The 23,932-nt window shown below is 39.3% G+C and overlaps 1 protein-coding gene across 1 annotated transcript in view; it reads right to left on the reverse strand.

The window, feature by feature from the left end:
* The window catches only part of Ptprt (protein tyrosine phosphatase receptor type T), a 688,872-nt gene that overhangs the window by 195,111 nt on the left and 469,829 nt on the right, over positions 1 to 23,932 (reverse strand). Inside the window, exon 12 of the mRNA XM_048349408.1 lies at positions 7,765 to 8,038. Coding sequence (XP_048205365.1) covers positions 7,765 to 8,038 — 274 coding nt within the window. The remainder of the gene's footprint in view (positions 1 to 7,764; positions 8,039 to 23,932) is intronic.

Here is a 23,932-nt window from a genome sequence, read left to right on the forward strand (position 1 = left end):
ATCTAAGAAAAAATAAAGGAAAAAATAAGTTCTAATAAAGTTACCTACTCTACAAAGGAATCAACTCCCTTTCACTCCAGAGAATTGCCGTAATCAAGCTGAAAGCGCTGCTGAGGATGTTTCATTGGAGACTCCTTTTCTCTTTTTCCCTTCTGGTATAGATTAGATGATACTTCAAGCCCATCCAACTCTAAGGTGCTACAGATGTATCATAACGCTATATCCAAAACAAATGGTTGATTGGTAAGAAGCTGGGAATTCGGCACCAGGGACAGCACCCCCACAAATGGGACTGCCCTGTCACCTACAGGCAGGAAAAGCATCAATGGGAAAATAGGAGATCACGAAGCAGATACAAATTCCATCACAAGTGCCTGTGGACAACTCATTCTTCATGAAAATTCCCCCCCCTGCCAAGCCCTGAACACCACATATTATTATGCACATCTTATTTAAATTCTCTATGGCTTCCTTGGGGCCAGAGAAGATCCCTCCCATTCACCAATCACAGTAGTTTGGAAAACCTCTCTGTCTTCATGCAATTGCCAACAATTGCTAAATGTCTTCTGTGCCCCTAAAGCTAATAATTAATCGTTTGACATAGTATTTCACTTATTTTTATGTCTCCCTCCACTCCCAGTAGACTATAGTTCTGTCTGTCTGTCTGTTGTAGTTTTAGAACTTAGCCAAGTGCCTTTTTGACACATTGTGTGCATTTGAGATATCTTCTTTTAATTAATCAAGCATATCTAACTCTTTTAATAGCTTAATTAGAAATCACACAGCCACCAGAGCTTTTTGTATGTAGGCAATCTGAATGTAAAAGCTAAAATGATGGCCACTCTGTTAAGCTGAAAATTACCCTAATACCCATAGGATAAAGAGATCTGGATCCTAAATTCTCTTATTTCATCTTGAGTATGGCATGGCTATAGGGTGTGTGGCGGGGTGAAACTGGTTGATGGTAAATTATTCCACCTGGCCCATAACCCTTCTACAGTCAGTGACCATTTTGGTTTTCCTTTCATCAGTTTTAGTTTTATAGAAGTTTGTCCCATCCTAAACTTTTTTTTCACAGTAAAGAGGTTGAGCTTAAGGGTTTTGTACTTGCTAGGCAAGTGGTCTAATATTTGAGCCAAACCATCAATGTTGTAAAAGTTATCTTCCAAATAGGTTCTCATGCTTCTGATTGGAAATTATCTATGATCCTCCTACCTATGCCTCTTGGATTACAAGCACACATTCCCACACTGAGCTTGTTTGTCACACTGAATCTCCTCAAATCGCAGTCCTCTAATCTCTGCCTCCCATATAGCCAGGATGCTTTTAATCTTTCAGTGGTTTGGTGAATTTGGGTTTTTACTTGACTGACGTAAGCTCCTACAAGAAGGCCACTATTTTTGTTTGTTTGTTTTTTATCATTTAATCTACTTGTTTTGTCTTTTGTTTTAGAGTTGCTGATTCTCACATTCCCTTGCAGTTCCCTTTATTCTTTCTGGGTAGATTGGTACTGTCTAGCTCTGCAAAGGCAATTTGAAAGGCTGACTATGTGCTTAAAACACATACTTTAAAAATACCTAGTATCAAAAATAAAACAGTATTTATTTGTTCCCTCTATCTAATATGAGCCAATTAGCAGAAATTTGTTTACATGCTTCAGTCTTCCAACTCTTGCTCAGTTTTTATTGACATAATAGTGAATTACAGACCCAAATTACCATTGTTAATTTTTACATTATGCATCTTCTCTTTAAGTAATTATATTATACACTAACCTTTTGTTGTGTAACACGTTTAGAGCAATTTTGTAGCATTACGGCAATGGCTAATAGTTTACACTCGCAATAACCATCTTTTTATTCTGTATTTCTCTACCTTTGATTTCCTTACTTTGATTCATTGCTTGGTCACTTGCTCTGTGGATGATTTATTAAAAGCCAGCAATCTGTGTATCTTGAGGATGTCTTCCTGATATAGTTGGACAAGTACAACAGACATGGCTGATGAGGGATTTGTGGCTTGCAAACTCCTTTCTCAACAAACCTCAGAGTTTAACTAAATTCTCTGATGCAGAGAATTCTGTGGATACAGAGAAATGTGATAATGGACAGGGTGAGGTTGGGAATGGCTTTTCTGCTCCCATTACCTTTTTTTTTTTTTTTTTGCCAGTCCTGGGGCTTAGACTTGGGGCCTGAGCACTGTCCCTTCTTTTTGCTCAAGGCTAGCACTCTGCCACTTGAGCCACAGTGCCACTTCTGGCTTTTTCTATATATGTGGTGCTGAGGAATCAAACCCACGGCTTCATATATGAGAGGCAAGCATTTTACCATTAAACCATATACACAGCCCCTTCCATTACCTTTTTACCCAATTCTTTTTGGTAAAATTTAATACAGAATACAGTCATTTTAAGCCATGAATAGTTTATTTCTCCTTGCCAGAAAAATGCAACACTCTGAGAGCCTAGACCCAATTGCTTTTCCTTGCCTTTCTTGTGAGGCCAACTGCCCCCCAGAAATTTTGCATACACATTCACCCAATTGCCTTCCTGCTTCTGTGTCATTCATGAAAGCCCTCATTCCAAGTTTGGAGTACAGGTAATATAGGGTAGATGGCTGAAGCAACTACCCAGGGTTTGTTTATCTTGGAAGCCCAGGAGAAAATACTCCCAAAACAAGGCTGCTCCAGAGTGTCTGATTTCTCCTTTCCTAGTGGGAAACTCTTGTGTTTTTGAAGAGGTGACCTATAATGTGATCTTCAGGAAGAGAAACCTCAAATTGTTGATCTGTGTCACCTTGAGACTCCCATGTTTAGATGGGGAAAATGCTGAGGAAAAGCCATCTTACATTTCAGCAGCTCATTTTTGCTCGAGGCTTTATGAGAGTCTGAGTGAGACCATGGTAGAGGGCAAATAGAACATAGAGCCTTCTTTCTCTACCCAGCTTGGAGTCCCAATCATATTTCTTGGTATGTGCCAAGGGAGGGACAGCCACACCTTGTGTGGAAGCAATACCAGGGCCAGAGTGGGATGTGGAGATCTATAAAGAAGATGGGCCTCCAGGTGCTTCTGCCCATCTTTTTGCCTTCCTACCCAGCCCATCTGTATATCCTACAGAAGGAGGATGAGATGGACAGGTGGAAGAGAGGTTGGCAGCTTCTCTTTGTAACTTTACACCATCTGTGAGGAGAGACACCTGAACCAGTAATAAATGCAGAGTTGAAATATCAAAGTGGAATTTCAATGGGCATGGCAACATTTTCAAATGTTCATTTGTTCTTCAGCCCAAGTTTCCTGCCACCCCCAGGCGACAGCTCTTACCAATAGGCTAATCTCTACCGTGACTACCAGTAGCCTCCAGAACATTCTCTACACATGTTGCCAAGTCTTGTTTGTTTTTTGCCTTAGCATTCCTTTTCTAATCAGTTTCTTGCTTGTTCAGATACAGCATATAGCATGGCTCATGTCAGACTTCTAACATTCCTACAAGCTTGTGGGTGCACATAACAATCCCAATATGGCGTTTGATAAAATCCAGCACCAATTTATGCTAAAAGCCCTGGAAAAACTGGGATGCCAGGGAACATTCCTGAATATAATCAAGGCAGTTTATGACAAACCAACAGCAAGCATAACTCTAAATGGTGAAAAACTAAAGCCATTCCCTTTAAAATCAGGAACAAGACATGGATGTCCACTCTCTCCCCTGCTCTTCAACATAGTACTAGAATTCCTAGCCAGACCAATTCGGCAAGAAGAAAATATAAAGAGGATCCAAATAGGAAAAGATGAAGTTAAACTTTCTCTCTTTGCAGATGACATGATCCTATACCTAAAGAACCCCATAGACTCTACCCCCAAGCTACTAGAGCTCATCCAAAACTTTGGCAAAGTTGCAGGATATAAAATAAACCCTCAAAAATCAACGGCCTTTCTCTATGCTAACGACCCGAAGACTGAGGCTGAAATCAGGAAGGCAACTCCTTTTGCAATAGCGTCAAAAAACATAAAATGCCTAGTAATAACCTTAACCAAAGAAGTGAAAGACCTTTATGATGAGAACTTTAGAAACATGAAAAATGAAATTAAGGCAGAGCTAAGGAAATGGAAAAACCCATGCTCCTGGATTGGGAGGATTAATATAATCAAAATGGCAATATTGCCAAAGGCTATCTACAAATTCAATGCAATACCCATTAATATCCCAACACCATTTTTTAATGAAATAGAGGAAGCAATCCTGAAATTCATATGGAACAATAAAAGACCTAGAATAGCAAAAACAATCCTAAGCAGAAAGAACGGTGCTGGAGGAATTATAATACCCAATTTCAAGCTGTATTATAAAGCTATAGTAATAAAAACAGCTTGGTATTGGCACCAGAACAGGCCTGAAGAGCAATGGAACAGAATTGAAGACCCAGAAATGAACCCACAGAACAATGCCTACTTAATCTTTGATAAAGGAGCTAAAACAATAGTCTGGAAGAAAGATAGCCTCTTTAACAAATGGTGCTGGAAAAACTGGTTCAACACATGCAACAAACTAAAACTAGATTCTTATATATCACTCTGTACCAAAATCAATTCCAAATGGATCAAAGATCTCAAAATCAAAACAGACACCCTGAAAACACTAAAGGAAGGAGTAGGAAAACACTTGGGCTCCTTGGCCCTGAAAACACTAAAGGAAGGAGTAGGAAAAACACTTGGGCTCCTTGGCACTGGACGGAACTTCCTCAACAAAGACCCAGAAAGGCTACAAATCAAAGAAAGGTTGGACAAATGGGACTACATCAAACTACAGAGGTTCTGCAGGGCAAAGGACATAGCTCGCAAGATAAACAGAAATCCCACAGATTGGGAGAAGATCTTTACCAGCCATTCAACAGACAAAGGCTTCATATCTAAAATATATGCAGAACTAAAAAAATTACCTTCATCCAAAGCAAAACTGCAAAGAACCAATAGCCCCCTCATGAAGTGGGCTAGAGATTTAAAAAGAGACTTCTCTGATGAGGAAATGAGAATGGCCAAGAAGCATATGAAAATATGCTCTACATCACTGGCCATAAAAGAAATGCAAATCAAAACAACATTGAGATTCCATCTCACCCCAGTAAGAATGTCCTATATCAAGAAAACTAACAATAACAACTGTTGGAGGGGATGTGGCCAAAAGGGAACCCTACTTCATTGTTGGTGGGAATGTAAACTGGTTCAGCCACTCTGGCAAGCAGTATGGAGATTCCTCAGAAGGCTAAACATAGAGCTCCCCTATGACCCAGCAACCCCACTTTTGGGCATCTACCCAAAAGACCACAAACAAGAACACACTAAAGCCACCAGCACAACAATGTTCATCGCAGAACAATTTGTCATAGCTAGAATCTGGAACCAACCCAGGTGCCCCTCAGTAGACGAATGGATCAGGAAAATGTGGTACATATACACAATGGAATTTTATGCCTCTATCAGAAAGAATGACATTGTCCCATTTATAAGGAAATGGAAGGACTTGGAAAAAGTTATACTAAGTGAAGTGAGCCAGACCCAAAGAAACATGGACTATATGGTCTCCCTTATAGGGAATAATTAGCACAGGTTTAGGCAAGTCACAGCAGAGGATCACAGGAGCCCAATAGCTATACCCTTATGAACACATAAAATAATGCTAAGTGAAATGAACTCCATGTTATGGAAACGATTGATATATCACAGTTGTAAATGCTTTCAATGTGCCATATGTAACTGTAGCATCTATTATTGATTATATTCCTGTATCACCTACCTGTGGTTGTACTTACACTATCTTTGTATCTTATCTGAATATATTGGAAACTGCGTATACTAGTATTAGAACCAGGAAATTGGAAGGGAACACCAAAATCACGAGACACAGGGTAAAAAAATACAAACAACTACAAAAGCAATACTTAAAAAGTTTGGTGAAAATGAACTGAACAACTGAACAACTCATGGAGGGGGGGAAGGAAAGACGGAGGGGGAGAAGGGATGAAGGACGAGGTAACAAACAGTACAAGAAATGTATCCAATGCCTAATGTATGAAACTGTAACCTCTCTGTAATTCAGATTGATAATAAAAAAAATATTTAAAAAACCAATCCCAATACGAACCACAGGTTTTAGCATATGACAGAATTCATTATATGTTAGTTTAGAATAATGGAAACCTAGATTAGGTCCATAAAAACACCCTAGATGTCAAATAAGAAGAGAAGAGAAGTCCAGATGCATATGTTTGCAGAGAAAATAAGTGCATGGTAGAAAAGATCTTATGAAATGAAATGTATGTATACATATATACATAAACATATATATGTATGTATCAACACATTTTCATTGACTCTATGGGCTCCTAAGAATATGATCAATACCAATGTATAGAAGCAAAAATCTAAGAGCTATTTGAAAAAAAACACACATCATGTGGATTTCTTAGAGCTACAGACAACAACTCCCCCCGCCAAAAAAATCAGTAAAGTGATTTGTTATTGCATCACTAACACTGGTGAGTTGTGACTTACGTACTAAGACTGACTGAAGCAATCGTTATGTGTGAGGGAGGCCGGGAGAGATTGGTGCTGGGTGACTTGTAAGACCCATTCTAGCCCTGAGATTGTATGATGTGACAAACACCATTCCTTGACCCAAGAGGTCTGTGACACAAAAATAGTTTCCTTGTGTTTTGAGATAACAGTATTTTCAAATGTGACTAACGCTAGTGATAAAAGAAGTAACATTCACAGATCAGCCAAAACCTGCTAGTGCATCCAGGTAGTACATTCATAGTTATTACTGTCACAGATAATGCTATGTGCTTTGCTCCAGTGCAACACCTCTATACACTATTACGGGAGTCTTCAAACTTTTCTTCTTAAGAGCCATATAATAAGTGCCTTAGGTCTTTGTGAGGTACACAGGGTTGGGTAACTTTTCTCAGCTTTATTCTTAGGCACCAATGCAGCCACTGACAATATGTAAACAATGAAGTAGAGTTATATTTAAAAACACAAAATCTGCAGGCACTAGTAGTTAGTGCCTGTAATCCCAGGAAGCTGGGATATGAAAATGCATAGACTGGGATTTGTGGTCAGTCTAGAAAGAAAAGTTTCAATGTAGGAGGCTGGGATTCCCCCCAGGGAATCCTGGCCAACCATGGCAGAAAAATCCAAGTGACTCAACCTCAATGGAGAGAAGCTGGATTGGTTTCATGTACCTGCCATTCCCACAAGGAGAGGAAGCTGAAAATAGGTGGAATACTGTCCAGTCATGTGCCAGGGAGGAAAGAAAACACTACTCAAAAAAGTAACCATTGAGCCAGGTGCCAATGGCTCATGCCTGTAATCCTACATATTCTATGGGCTGAGACCAAAGGTGACGACTTGAGATCCTCATGGATAGAAGTCTGCTAGACTCCATCTCTAAAACCGCTGGCAAAAAGCAGGACTGGAGGCATGGCTCAAGTAGTAGGGTGCCAGCCAACCAAGCATGCATACCACAAACCTATGTACCACCAATACAAAATAACCAGCAAAAAAAAAAAATCACAGCTGAAAGTGTGGCTCAGTGCTAGGGCACCTGCAGAACAAGCAGAAAGCCCTAAGTACTACCAAAGCAGACCAACAAAATAACAAAGCACCCCCAAAGGCATGGGCCTGGTTTCGGACAAGCCTCAGTTTGAGGATGAGGACCTGGAAAATCTCAATAAGGCAAGCAATGGCTTCTGTGCAGCCGTACTTACTCCATTTGCTTTGCTGAGTGCCTGGAAGTAGATGCTGTAGCTTTTCAGCGGGGAGAGGGGAGGGTTCCAGTAGCCATTGTAGGTCTTATTGTCACCCACTGTAAAGGGCTGGGTGACAGGAAGGTTGGCAGGCTTTAGCTCAGCAGCGAAGTAGTGCAGAGAGTCAAGGTTGGAGGCATTCCTGTAGCTCACGGGTACTGAGAAGCACTCAACGATGTCAGCTGCCCTCCGGGACTTCTGAAGTCGCTCCTCTTTGACAACTAGCTGATAAACACTGGACAGGAAAGAGGAGAGATGATGAGCCACTCTCTGGGGGGATGAGCTCTCTTAATGCTTATGGTCAGCACAAATTCCCTTATGGGAGTTGTGGAAACTTCATGTTCACTTCTGCCTGCAATGACTCAGGTGTTCAAATCCACTACTACTTTGTAGAAATCTATCTCCATGAAGAAGTCCTAAAGTCAGATCACATCAAACATGTCCAAAATTCAACTGTATCCCAACCCCTAGGAACCTACAAATCCTTATCTGTCATGTTGACAGATTCTAAATAAAGGCTTCATCTTTTCAGTTTGTATCTCCCTCATTGTCACTCTTCACCTTTAATCAACCAGCCCTCTGGACTTGACCTCAGCAACGCCATCTGCTCCTTCCCTCTTCTCCCTTCTCACTGTCAATGCCTAGGTTGGGCACTGTCCACTTCTCACCAGTATTCACCAGAGCTTTTGTCTCTCCTTTATTTGATTAGTCTATCAGCCTAATTAGTCCCTGCTCAAAGACTACCACCACTTCTCCAGTGTCCAAACTGTCTATGGTAAATCCATCCTGACAGGTGGAGCCCTTTGCCTGTCTTGTTGCACTTCCTGCAACATCTTCTCATGATGCGTCCAGCAATTCAGCTCACCCCACACCATCCTATCTGAAATACTCTTCATTCCTGTCCACATCTGCCTGTGGAAATCTTCCTTTCAAGGCTCAGCCTTCCCTAACTTTGACCACCTTTCTGAAGCCTACACAGATCTGTCCAGTCAGGAGGAGTTGTTGCACTGTTGTTGCTGTTTGGTTTGGTTTTTAAAATCTCATCGATTGCTATTGGTTTTGCAACAACCCGAGATGGAACAGCTCACTGTCTCAATGGCTGGTCTGTGTCAGGCGGGTTAGTTATCTCTGAGCCACTTTCCAAACATACATGATGCCCCACAAGATGCCTGATATAAAGTAGGTGACCACTTGTTGAAATGAATCAAATTAAATTGATTCAAAGCAGGAAGTAAGCACAGAGCCAACTCTGCTTGCATGCAGGCACTTTTTTTTTTTGCCAGTCCTGGGCCTTGAACTCAGGGCCTGAGCACTGTCCCTGGCTTCTGTTTTGCTCAAGGCTAGCACTCTGCCACTTGAGCCGCAGCACCACTTCTGGCCATTTTCGGTATATGTGGTGCTGGGGAATTGAACCCAGGGCCTCATGTATACGAGGCAAGCACTCTTGCCACTAGGCCATATCTCCAGCCCCTTGCAGGCACTTTTAATCAAGGCAAAGAGTGAGTGATTCCCCGGGAGCTCTTGTGTACGGATCTTCTATCATTCCTTCAAGTTAGAACCGTGCAAGAAAGAGGATCCTGTGTGTAGAAGTGATTGAACCACTATTGAATATCCATGGCAGGCCAAAAAGTAGTCTAAAGTTTTAAAGTTGGGCACTTCATCTCTTCAAATTCTTTCTTTTTTTTTTTTTACTTAAATTTTTCCCATAAGTAACACAATATATGAAGGACCACCTGAATGTCTTTTTGGTTTTTTAACTTGGTGGCCTAAACTGCTTAGCTCTATCTCAGCCAGCCTGATAGGAAACAACAAAAAGTGAAAACAGAATTTTCTTTCTTTCTTTCTGGTTTTTTTTTAGTTAAACTGCATCGTCAACATATGGTTCACATTCATTTGGGGATTATTGTGCAGAAGCGCACTCAGCAACTCCCTCTGGCCCACTGCATCTGCAGCTTGGCCATTTAGACGCAAATCTGCAACTGTAGCTCGAACACTGAAAATGTTCATCAGATAAATCTCTTTGCCAGTAGATCCAGCCTCTCTCAAAGATCAGTGAACTATGATTAAAAGAAGAAGAGAGAAGAAAGAGAGCTCGACTTGTGTAAGTTTCTTTTCCTTGAAGGATACACACTAGGAAAGAGACACACAGTGATCATGACTGGTAGTTCTCCGACCAGATTCCACTGAGCAGAAACAGGGACCTATTAGTGCCATTCTTCTACCACTAACAATTCCTATTGCCTGACTTGCCTCTCCAGGGAAGATGTTTCCAACCAGAGCTGTGCCCCTTTGCAATGCTGACTTCAGATGACAGAGGGAGAGGAGGTTTCAGTTCCCAGGTGAATGTTATCCTAGTTCCACATAGGTACACATTTTGATTCCTGAACTTTTGGAAAGAGCATGTTTTAGTTCAGGATTTTCCAGGAAACAAGCCAGGTTTCATCGAAACCATGTAAGAAAGAAGTAGATGGTCCCAGGAGAAACAAGTAAGGAAATAAACCAAGCAGGAGAGAAAAGATAAGGAAAGCAAGCAAGGGTATGATTTTAGATGAATTCCTAAAATCTCAGCCTGATCCTAAAGGCAGCGTTAGGGAGTAAATTGTACCCCCTGATCGGTCTCATCTCTAGACAAGGGATTTTGAGCATCGAGTAGTAATCTGTTCTTTGTTACAGGTTGTAAATGTGGGTCAGACAAGGAGGCTCTGGTATTTCAGGGCAGCCCTCCGAAAGCAGGTCACACCTGAGAACCACTTGCATGAAAGCACATGGCAGCTGGAGGACAGGATCTGTGTGAGCAACCACAGTGTCCCATTCAAAGCGCTGGTGAAACATGACCACGTGGGACGAGCACACTATCAGAGATCTGTTTTAGTACCATGTTGCTCCCCTTTTGTTCCCAGCCTCTTGATCCCTTCATCAGTCAATGTGCTTCTTCCACCCCTGTTTCTTCAATTATGTATCCCAAACTTTCATCTCAGAGTATTGAAGGTTGCCCAAACTCAGTGTGATTATATATGATAATCACTTGGGGAGTTAAAAAAATGCTTATCCCCTAGTCTCATCCCAGACTAAATGAATCAAAATTGATGACACTGGCACCAGTCTCTACTGTTCTCTAAATGGTTCTCCTCTATAGGAAGCCAAAAACCTAGATGATTCTGGTATTTCTTTCTTTCTATCCAACTGGAGCTTTCCCCTTCCAGCCTTCTCAGTCCCTTAAAATCATCATTTATTTGAGTCATTCAAAGTTCACCAAGGCATTAATTCATAATTACTGGTCTATCATAATAACATGTCTATCACATTTTGAGTCATTTCTCCCACAGGTTTGTTTTTTTTTAATCACCACAGACACCTTTTTTTCTGATTATTTGTTTACTGATATACTGGTTGCCTCTACATAGACTGGGAAGTTCATAAGATCTAGGATCCTGTTACGTGATCATTGCTTTTTAAAACCACAATAAATATATCAAAGCTGTTCACTATTCATTAAAGAAAAAAATAACAAAAATTTTTTAAATGCATATTAAGTTTCTACTCACATCAATTCATACCAAACTTTCAATCATCCTCATATTTCTGCTTCATGTGCCAACAGTATCTTTTCCTTTCTTCTTCATGGTAAGAACCCCTCATTTAATTAAAACCTAGGCCAAACATCACCTTTTCTGAGGAGCATCTCCTGACTGGCAGACCAGAGACAGCTTCTTGGTCCTCTGTTTCCATAGCTCTTTGATCCTATTTTTATTGTAGGTCTTACTGCTGTCTATTGCAATGGTAGTTTGCCAACCAGAAAATGTTTACTGAGCAATTATCAGGTTCCATGTTAAAGTCACTCCCTCCATTATTCTATTTAACTTTCATAGCAACTCCGAGAGAATGATATCATCTCCATTTGACAAATTAAAAGAACTAATGTAGAGTAGAAAGAAAAATAGCAATAGAAAGAAACTGTGTCAGCCTGACAAAAACTATCCATAAAACACAGATAGCTAACATCAGATTAAAAGGCAAGAGACTAAATGTTTCTCTCCAAAATCAGGATCAAAACAAGGATATTTGACCAAGAACTAAGACTCATTTGTTGATGCTATGATCTTATATTCCTCTATGTGGCCAACTGTAAAAAAGTTTACACACATACATATACACACATAAATACACACACTCATAGAATTTCAACAAAATCACAGAATAATATAGCAGTATATAAACATAAATTATATTTTACCACTAAAGAAAGCAACCTGGAAATAACGTTAAATATGATTCCATTCATGATACAAAAACACTACTCACAAATAAATTCAACAAAAATAAAAGATTTGTAAATTGAAAAGCATATAAATTAATGAAAAGACATTCCATGTTCATGGGTGAGAACAGTTGACATTGTTAAGATAACAATTCTCCCCAAAGTTGTCTATAGATTTACTTATGTATTTGGGGCAGTATTGGAGTTTGAACTTAGGGCTTCACACTTTCAAGGTAGACACCACCTGAGCCATACCTCCATCCCTTTCTTGCTTTAATTATTTTTCAGGCAGTTCTCATGTTTTGTTTGTTTGGCCTAGGATTGGTTTCAGATCGCAATCCTCCAACTTATGGTATCTCCAAGGTGGTTGGGATGACAGTCATATACCACCACACCCAGATGAATGAAATGGGGTCTTAGTAACTTTTTGCCCAGTTGGCCTCTGACTTGTGATCCCCCCCATCTTCCCTTCCCATGGTGTTACTTGTCGCACCAATGGCAGCCACTGTATATGATTTTAGATGTCAGAACCACAGGGAACTGAAACATCTAATGACTTGATCCTAATATGGATGAAGAAATGCAAGAGCTCATAATAGACCCAAAGCAATTGTAAATATATAGAGAAAGTTTTAGGACTTAAGGTGTTCAATCTTTTATAAATTATAAAAATCAATATTATGACAGGTTAGCAGGATAAACATATAGATCAATGAAAATGAATTGAGATTCTTGACAAAGTTGCTGAGACAATTCAGCAGAATCGTCATTTCAACAAATAGTGCTGAGCAAATTGAATACCCTCATGCAAAAAAGCTAGATTTAAATTCACCCTATACATAGGAACTAACAGAAAAAGGATCACTATCCTAAGCACAAGAACTAATACCATAAACATAGAAAATCTTGATGACCTTGCATTTGGAAAAAATGTATATAGATAAAATATCCAAAGAACAATCGACCAGTGGGGAAAACACAAACTGACTCAGTTGCATTGAAAATCTAGGTTTCAGAAACATGGTTAAACAAATTAAAATATGAGCATATATGAGGAAAATATTTCTAAATTGTATGTATGACAAAACTCATGTCCAACATCTATAAGAACCCATCATAGCTCAGTAAGAATGCAAAAGATAAAATAAAATTTATGTAATATCTTCCTGGTGCTGGTGGCTTGTGCCTGTAATCTTAGCTGCTCAGGAAACTGAGATCTGAAGACCACCGTTCAAAGTCAGCTCAAGCAGAAAAGTCCTAGAGACTCTGTGTCCAATCCACAAGGTAGATTGCAAGTGTGGTTCAAATGAGAGAGTGTCTGCTATAAGTGAAAAATCCAAGGAAGGATGTGAGGTACTGATTTCAAACCCTGGTACCAGGGTTTGAGTGCATGCACACTCAAACACACACACACACACACACACACTTGAAGTATTTGTCTAGACATTTTATTAGTGATGAACCACAAATGGAAAATAAGCTAATGAAAAGATGGTCAACACTATTAATAAGTAGGGAAATGTAAATTAGAACAGCCATTAGAATGCCCATTAGTTAAGAAACAGAAAACAGGAGTTGGCACAAATAGAAACACTCGACTCGTCATATATTTCTGTTGGGAAGGTAACACATTTCAGTCACTTTAAACAGTACGGTGGTTTTTTTTTTTAATAAATATTAATCTACTGTTCATCCAACCATGCTGCTCCTGGGTGTCTATCCAAGACACATGTCATCACAAAGAAATTTACAATTGTTCAGAGTAGCACTATTCGTAACTTCCCAAAAACAAAAACAATCTCTGCATCCAGCAACTGATAAATGGTCAAATGACAAGTGGTACAGCAGATCCATATATAATAGAATATTATTCAGAAATAAGAGAAAGCTCCAGAACATTTAAGAGAAGCCAATTGAAGAAGAATACATATTGTATGATTTCTTTCATTCCAAAAGTTGAGAACAGTCAAATTATTCAAGCTAGAAATCAGAATCAAGATTTAATGGAACTTGATGGGAGGAAAAGAATCAACTTCATATAGGCACAAGGGATTTTACAGTGTGGTGGAGATGTTCTAACATGGTATTATGGTGACAGCTGCACAAATTTTGTACATTTATGGGAACCATTGAATTTTACACTTAAAAAGGGTGAAGCCTAGGGTATATAAATGAGACCTCTAAAAAGCTGCCGAGGAAATGGGAGAAGTGGACTGAATAATCTTGAGTGTTCTTTCTCTCTTTAAAAACCTATGCTTCAGCCTTCCCACTGTGCAAAAATATTAATGCAAAAACGTGGTGATCAATGTTTGGTGTCACTGGGTAAGATGAACAGAGAAACAAGTGTGAGTTTTGTAATCCCCCCAAAGAATCTAGCTTTGCAATTTCATTCCCCATTGCAATTTCATTCCCCATATTAAAGGTCACCTCAAACTATGAAACTGAAATTTACAATGATAGGTCTTAGTTATTTCAGGATTCTGGGAATTCTGGTTTTCTTCACTATTTGCTTTGTCAAAAGCTCTCTCAGAGGACATTGGGGAGTGGGGAGATAAGTATGTCTACCTGTTGCACATCTTTGCTTGGTTTCAGACTAGCTCTGTGCCCCATCTGTCTGCCTTCTGTACATTTATTAATCAGATATTTATTGAGTGACTACAATACAGCAATTCAACTTTCACTATGACCAGGCCTCTTAGTAGTGGAAACTTAGAATCAAGCTGGAGAAGACAGATAAAAAACAAATATAATGAGGAGAAAAAGAGGAAATCCTCCAGGAAGGGTTCTGAGAAGAGGGAGGCATGGAGTGTCCTGAGAGGATGAAGTGAGAGAATGTATCTAGAAAGTGTTTTCTAGAAAGTATTCAATAGAAACTGTTTTCTAGAAAGTATTCAATAGAAAGCATTTTCTAGAAAGTATCCAACAGAAGTTGTGCATGTAATTCGCATGCTACTGAAGTAGATGAGTTTCCCTGAGCTCCTTTTAGGCCTTCCTCTTGTGACTGAATTGCTCTTAATACATGTAAGGATAATGAATCGTGTGTAGAAATGTAGAGGGAGAAATATATGTTTGTCAAGAAACCAGGACAATGCAACTAAAGAATTCACCTACATTATTAATATTAATATTTGCAGATAAGGGTTACAGATTTCTAGCTTCTTCTTCAACCTTTAGAAGAAGTTGGACAGGTTTTCATTGAGTGTTAACTATGATGGGGAGCAATTTCCCTTCCGTCATGGTTCTTCACTTTTTCACAATACCACGTAAGCATTTTTCATGTGTAAGATATCCAGAATCTGATCAGTTCTTTTCTTGACAACAACCTTAGGCCAAATCCTCAGCATCTCCTGACTCGATTATTGCAATTGCCTTTTTTATTCTCCTTATTTCCTTTCATTTTGTCCCTCATAATTTACTTTCAGTGGCCAGGGACTCTTTAAAAAAACACACCAAATTTTAAAAAAAAATCACGCCAAAAGTCATAACAACCCTCTTTTCAGACCCATTTTCTGGATCCTAGATATTACTTAAAAGTAGAAACAAAAACCAATATATCTTCAATATCTGTATGGCCCACTCCTATGAACTTTATGACTTTAATTTTAAATTTCTTTTCCAGTTACACTGTCCTCTTTCATTTCCTTAACCTCCTACATGTGCTCCTATTTCAAAGCCTTCACACTTGCTATCTTCTGTGCTTGGAGCCTCTTCCTTTGGTGTATCTACCATTGAAAGACATAACTCTCTCTGCCAGCAAAGTCCTACTTGACTGCTGTGTTTAAATACAACTCCAACCTGCATCATATGCTGTTACAATTCTGAGCTTAGATTTACATCATCTCATTTACTAAGATCTAGTACACCTGAGAAGCTAAGTCCCTTCAAGAGAACATTGTAGAAATAGCAAATATAGCAAAACAAGTGGGGAAATAGGGACCGACTTGGTGAGATTTTGGCAGATGACCTTGAGCTGTTGACCTTTTCTAAGGCAGTATCAAACTGAAAAGCTCCTCTACTCATTGACTGTCAGATAGGCTGAACAAGTCACTTGCATTTAAAATAGGATCGTTCTGACTAAGGCAGTAAGACACAAAACCGTAGAGATACACATCTTTGCAAGGAAAGCCATTCATCATTGTTTGTTGATAATATGACTGTGACCTAATATATTGAAGGGACTCAATTGAAAGACATCTAAAATTAATAAAAGGATCCAGTAAGTGGTTTAATATAAGATAGAGATAAATAAACTGTACCCTGCGAATAAACAAGCTAGACAATGTAATGGGAAAAATCCTTTTAGAATAGAATCCTTTAAAAATAACGAAGGATAATACAAATAAGAAATGAACACGACTGAAATTAGAAGAAAGAAAACAACTGCTCTAGTGAGTGATACAAAACAGAGACCCTAGTCCCTAGTCCAGGGCTCAGTAGAGTGGATGTAAAGTAATGGTGGTGAAACAAAGATGACTACACAGACAGAAATGCTGATGTTCTGCAGGAAAGCACTGAGAGTCTAAAGATGTCGACGCACAACAACTTGACATAGTTCTACCTTCATCCCCTGTTGTCACTGTGCTTGATTTGGGTACCTTTTTGTCTTATATTTAAATTATCTGACTTGGGAATGGGAAAGGGAATCACAGAAATAGTGAGACAGAGAACAAAAGGTGAACCAATGCAACAGTGATACTCGCTAGATACTGTGTTAGAAATGAACTTTACAACTTGGCAGGGAGGGGAATTTAGGGGTGGAAGGGAAAGTGGGAAAATAAGGGAGGGAGTACAATGGGAAACTAGAATTGAAGTTATTTCCGTACTTATGTTACTGTAACTCCTCTGTACATCACCTTTACAATAAAAAAAATTTAAATTTAAATTTTAGCAAGTTGTACAGTACATGAGCCATTCAAGAGTCCTAAAGATGTGAAGCACCATGATTTAGCAAATCTATTGATTTGATTCTTTAAAAGAGGAAATGCACTTAAGAATATCTTAAAGAAATGAGTGTGAAAAATTGCTGTTGTTTATTAAGGAATGTTATAAAGTTATAATAAGGACCTTTAGTATTAGAATATGAGTTGGATGAAAACGAGGTAAAGCCAGGTGACAGTGGCTCATGCCTCTAATCCTAGCTATTTAGGAGGCTAGAATCACAGTTCAAAATCAGCCTAGGCAGCAAAGTCCCTAAGACTTTTTTCCCCCAGTTAAGCACCAAAATAATAATAATAATAATAATTCAGAGGTGGAGCTGGGGTTCAAATGGTAGAGCATTAGCCTTGAACAAAAAGGCTCAGGGACAGCTCCCAGGCCTTGAATTAAATCCCTAGGATAGGCACACACATGCACACACACACATACACAATGTTTGGTAAATGTGTGTGTCTCTTTGTGTTTAACAGAAAAGAAGAGACAGACAGTGAGAGAGAATTTTATATATAGAAGTATAAATAACACAAATCAATGAAACAAAATTATGAACAACAAATTTCACACTTCATCACACGTGGAGAAACTATATTGTATCTCAATTACTCAGTAATTTATTTCTTTATTTACGAAACCTCAGGATGTCCACACCAACCAAATAAAATGTGTGATCCTTGATTGGATCTTGGATTAAATATTAAAAGCCTTAAGAGACATGTAATTGGTATAACTGGGGGGAAATTTGAATTATATACTCTATATGAAATGCTAATATTAAATCAATTTATAATTCCCTGAGTGTACTGATTACATTGTATATGTGTGAGGGTTTCTTTTTCTTAGCAAAGATAAACTGAAAGTTTTCCAGAGTAATGATTTTTTTCAACTCATCTTCAAATGGTTCAACACCATCTGAAAGATGAAAGAAATTAAATATGGCCAGTGTTAGCAACTGGTAAGCCTGACAGAAGAATATGTGAATGACTATTGAACCCAACTAAGGGTTCCCTAGAGGTGTGACATCAATGAAAAACAAAAGAAAGATAGATATGTGTATGTGATGTATTTGATACTAGTATAGATAAGGTAACAAATTATAAGAAGAAACAATTGGAAAATAAGACAGAGAAGGAAGCAATATTTTAATATTTAAGACACTGGAGTAAGATAGAGGATAAAATATTAAGGGACAGACATAAAAATCAATTTATCATCTGAATAAATAAAGATACAGACCATACTCTCTGTATATAATGAGCTAGCAATAGAAATTATTAAGCTAAAATTACAAATAAATAAAAATATTCCAACTGGGGAAAACAAGAATTTTCCCAAATCATTCTCATGTGAAATAGGGACTCAAACCCACAATTGCATACTCTTTAGAAGCTGTTACAATGAGAACAGTGATGTTTAATGCTCACGGGAGAAGAATAAACCTGTTTTTGGCATCTGAAAAGGCTTTGTTATTAAACAAAAAAGAATGGCAAAAATTAATTAAGCATTCTATAAAAAGAAAATTAGAATAAACAATACTAGAGCCAGATGGCTTTTCCAATGAGTCCTTTCAATCTTTCAGGAACTGATAATTCCCATGCTATATAAACAATTACATAGGACAGAAAAGAGAGAAAGCATATGGAATTATTGCAACTTATTTCTCTAATACACTTTTAAGCTGGCTCCCCATAAATAGGTCACTTACCCCAAGAATACAAGGCAGACTCAGTAAAGGAAAAATCTTGGGAAATATCACAACAGTCCAAGTCAAAAACTCCTGTAATCATGAATGGTTGCCAAAGGCATTTGATAAAGTTAAACACTCATTTCTCATTGCAAATGAATGACAAAGGCAAACCATAGGACAGATTTTTTTCCTTCTTGCATTTCCAAAACCATCTGCTTCAAATAGACAAGTGACCTTGCATACAAGAGAAGTTTGCTGGAGGCCTAGTCATTGAGCTTGGGAGTTAGACACAAAGGTCAACTTGTCAACATTGTTTGGTACCATTGCTCACGGTGCTCTGCCCAACGAAACTAAACAGGAAGCTACAATAAGACCTACTGCCACATGGGTAAGAGCACATGAAATTATCATTACTCCTAGATGATATGATTATGATCTGGTAAACCAAGATAATAAAATTTAATTAAAGAAAGGCATGAGATGGTTCACCAAATGCTATGGATAACACGCAATGTATGTGCATGTGCATGCGCGCACACACACATTTCCCGAAATAGTAGCAATAAGGAAATATAATTTTGGAAAGAGCAGAAGATAACATTAAATTTAAGAAATAATTTAATTGGATAGTGGTAAATGAAATCTATATGATGTGATCCATGTAGTTTCTCTGGTAAACAGTACAGACAGGAACACGTAGATTTGCCCTCTTTCAGTATGAAAAGGTCCATCTTCATATAATCATGTCAGACTGGGTATGGTGATGCAGGTCTATAATCCATCCCAGCACTGGAGAATTTAAGGCAAAATGACTACTAGATTAAGACCAGCTCAAACTAGAGAGTGATCTTGCTTAATAATTTCAGATGGAACAACAGTTTCAATACAATTTAAACCAATGTCCTTTGGGGAAACTAGAATACCAGGAAGTGATTTTTTTCAAATTCATAGGGAAGCATGAACAAGTGAAAATAGTTAAAAGTATTAGGAGCAAGAATCATAAGGAAGACTAGATGGTGGAATGTTTTGAAGGCTTTAATTAAAATGGTTGCAGATTCCAACACACACACACACATTTAGAGAGTCACTATCATAGCTCAGGACTGGAAAGGATTTTTGATGATTTGTGTGGAGAAAAGTTGCTACTATTTGGAGAACTAAAAGAATAAATGTCATTAAGCATCATTAAAATGGCAGCAGGTATTGTCATATTTGGCAAAAGAAAGATGTGAGGTTAGGTACCAGTAGTGGCTCATGTCTGTCATCTTAGCTACTCAGGATGTTGAGATCTGAGGATTGAGGTTCAAAGCCAGTCCAGGCAGAAAAAGTCTGGGAAATTCTTATCTCCAATTAATCAACAAAGAGCCAGAGGTGGAGCCATGGCTCAAATGGTACAGTGCCAGCCTTGAGCATAAAAGCTAAGGGAGAATGCACAGGCCTTGAGTTCAAGCCCCAGGACTAACACAAAAAGGAACACAAAGAAGAAGGATGTGACACTACAAGGAAAGGTCAAAATGATGGCAAATAAATAAATAGAAATGAGTCTAGGAGACTTCCGGGAAGACGGCGGAGGAGCAGCAGAGCCCCAGCTGAGCTCCCTCCGACATCGCAGTTTTCTCACCCCATAGAAACTTTTACTCCTAGAAAGACAGCCAGAGTAAGTTCTAACAGTACAGGGATTCTGGCCAGGAAGGAAAAATCGACTTTGCTCGTCTGAAAATACAGATTTGAGCTCCGGACGGCGTCCCGCCACCGCGCCAGTGCAGGCGCCAGCACAGCGCCCGGCACAACAACCCGCACTCCGCGTGGCTAAAGCACACAGCATAGACCAGGGCGAAATACTCCAGACGGCAGCTGAGCACGGACGACCTGAAATCGCAGAGAAAGCGTGAGTACCCCACGAAAGATATTCTCACTCGCGCCCACAGAGCAGCTTCTAGAAGGCAGCCCTTCCCCCACCACCAGAGCAAAGCGCCATCTTTGCCACTGGCATAGGGTCAGACCAGATTGGAACTAAAGCGGGCCTGGGGAAAGTGAGGTCAAAGGAGCCATCTTTGAAAAGGGCAAGAGGGACCGACCAGTGAGAGCCAGCTCCGCCCAGGAGAACGCCCCCCTGCCCTGGTGGGAGGCATGTCCTGGGCCTCAGCTTAGCCAGAGGTGCCCGGTACTGCCCACCGGAATTTCTAAGTTTAAAGCGAAAGCTGCGAGCAGCTACCAGCGGCACAGAAACACCAAATGGGGGAACAAACAGTTCCTGAGAAAGTTAAAAGGTCCCAACACAGAGGAAGCCCAATTCCCAGCCTGATACGGAGCTGCATTCCATAGCCACCTCTGCCAAGGAGGCCACCTCCCCTAGGCAAGCAACTCTCAGCCGGGTAAAACAGGCCAGAGGCGCCCCGCCCTGCTGAGTCCACAGCCTATTCAAAGCCAGGCATCAAAGGCAGCGGCCCCACCGCAGACAGAGGAGCCACAGTTCCCGAAACTGCTCACATCCCCATCTACAGAGGATGCCCAAGGCCTATCTGGAAGCTGTGCGAACCACAGAGACCCAGGATTGCACCAACAGGGGAGAAGGGTCAGAACAGATCCACCCCCTGCAAACTGAAATCAAGTCAAACCAGCCAATCAGGAAAACAGACTGCAGACCATTGCAAGAAAACCAGAGACTGGGGAAAGACTACCCAAACAAGGAGGACTCCATTTTTTTGTTTTTTCTTTTCAAACATTTTTTAAACTTTTTTTAAAAAAAATTCTTTTTAATTTTTTCACTTCTGAAACGTCGTTGGTTTTTTGTTTGTTTTCCATTTTTACCGGTTAGTTTTTTCAAGTTTTTGTTTGTTTGTTTGGGCTGCTCCTTTTCTGTTTTTTTTTTCTTTTTATTTTTTTTTTTACTTTTTAAAATAATTTTTCTCTGTTTTGTGCATCTGTCTTCCAGTATTTTTACTTTATTTCTCTCTTTGCGTTCTTTCTTTAAAAATTACTTTCCTATGAATAACACTCCACTCTTTACTGCTAACTCTCCATTGTCAGTCATTTTAACCTTGTTCTTTCTACTGATTCTACTCTTCTACACATTTCCATGTCACTGAAACTAAACCCAAATCACCACCCCCCCCCCCAATACATTTTACTCTATTCTCTTTACTACCTCCAACTTACCCTCCTGACTTACTGCCTGGACCTCCAGTCTCCAATGACTCCTGGTTATTGGATAGAGGGTATCCCAGCTTAATCCGAGTAAATCAAAGGGGTTCATAGAGAAAGCCAGTCCTAAAAGAACTTAATATAAAATCAAGAATTGCGTATAGGGTTGTAACAGTAAATAAGTAACTACTGAATACAGGGCCCAGGACTGGTTGTTATATTGAAATTGTATTCTTTAGGAACACCAAATCTAATTTTATAGACAGGTATACAAGGTATCTGTATATAATTGTGAACTTGTAAGATTTACACAACAGTGCTTGGTAAGGGCTGCTTTGGGTCTTAAACAGTGCTCACAGGTGCTGGTAGACTGGCATTCCCAAGTCAAATGGGCAGAAGGAACACAAGAAAGATGGCAAACAATGAAGTCTTATCCCCACTCAAAGCAAGCAGGAAGCAGAGCAGTCAATCAAAGACATAGAAGAGAACCCCCAAAATGATCTACAAAGTCTACTGATAAACATGATAAATGAAAAGTTTGAATCTCTTCAGTCAATTATTCTAGAGTGTGAGGAGGCAAAGCAAAAATTAATGGAGAATTTCATGGCATCCACAAATAGAAAGATAAATGAACTTCAAGTGTCAAATGAAAAGATAGCCACCCAGCTTAAAGACTTGAGAGACAACAATCAAAACCAAAGTAATGAAGTTAATGAAGTAAAGAAGTCCATACAAGACCAAAGAAATGACATGGAAGTCATCAGGAAAGACCAGTCAGAAGGAAAAGAGATTCGAAATCAAGTAGCTAGCCTACAGTCCTGACTAACTGAAGCAGAGGATCGAATCTCAGGAGCTGAAGATTCCTTAGATTCTATGGAGAAAGATCAAAAATCAATACAAATCCAGTCCAATCAACAAAACAGATCGCTACAGGAGATTCAAGCACGATCAGGAAGCCCAATTTAAGGATAATAGGTATTGAGGAAAACTGGGAGAAAGAGGTTAATGGGATAGGCAACCTATTTAACAGAATATTAGCCGAGAACTTCCCAAATATCCAGAAGGAAAGGCCTATACAGATACAAGCAGCATTTAGAACCCCAAATCGACCAGACCAGAATAGGACATCCCACCGACACATTGTGATCAAAACAGCTTCAGCAGAGTGCAAGGAAAAAATCCTCAAAGCTGTTAGGGCAAAGAAAACAATAACATATAAAGGAAAAGCAATCAGAATTACCCCAGACTTCTCAGCAGAGACCATGAAAGCAAGGAGATCCTGGAGTGAAGTATACCAAACTCTAAATAAAAAGAACTACCAACCAAGAATTCTGTACCCAGCCAAACTCTCCTTCATAGCCGAAGGTCAAATAAAAGTCTTCCACAATAAGGAAAAACTGAAACAATATATCTCCACCAAATCAGCTTTACACAAAATCCTTAAAGATGTACTATACAGGGAAAATAATCAAGATCCCAATACAGACAGAGAAATGAACCCTAAATAGTAAACATCAGATCAAGAAATGGGAAGACATAGCTTTAAACAAGATAGTGATAATGAAAGGAACAAATGATCATGGTTTTATCTCTGGATGCGGAAAAAGCGTTCGATAAAATCCAGCACCCATTTATGCTAAAAGCCCTGGAAAAACTGGGATGCCAGGGAACATTCCTGAATATAATCAAGGCAGTTTATGACAAACCAACAGCAAGCATAACTCTAAATGGTGAAAAACTAAAGCCATTCCCTTTAAAATCAGGAACAAGGCAGGGATGTCCATTCTCTCCCCTGCTCTTCAACATAGTACTAGAATTCCTAGCCAGAGCAATTAGGCAAGAAGAAAATATAAAGGGGATCCAAAGTGAAGTTAAACTTTCTCTCTTCGCAGATGACATGATCCTATACCTAAAGAACCCCATAGACTCTACCCCCAAGCTACTAGAGCTCATCCAAAACTTTGGCAAAGTTGCAGGATATAAAATAAACCTTCAAAAATCAACGGCCTTTCTCTATGCTAATGACCCGAAGACTGAGGCTGAAATCAGGAAAGCAACTCCTTTTGCAATAGCCCCCTAAAACATAAAATACCTAGGAATAACCTTAA

Source organism: Perognathus longimembris, chromosome 6, assembly GCF_023159225.1.
Source record: "Perognathus longimembris pacificus isolate PPM17 chromosome 6, ASM2315922v1, whole genome shotgun sequence".
Lineage (NCBI taxonomy): Eukaryota > Metazoa > Chordata > Mammalia > Rodentia > Heteromyidae > Perognathus > Perognathus longimembris.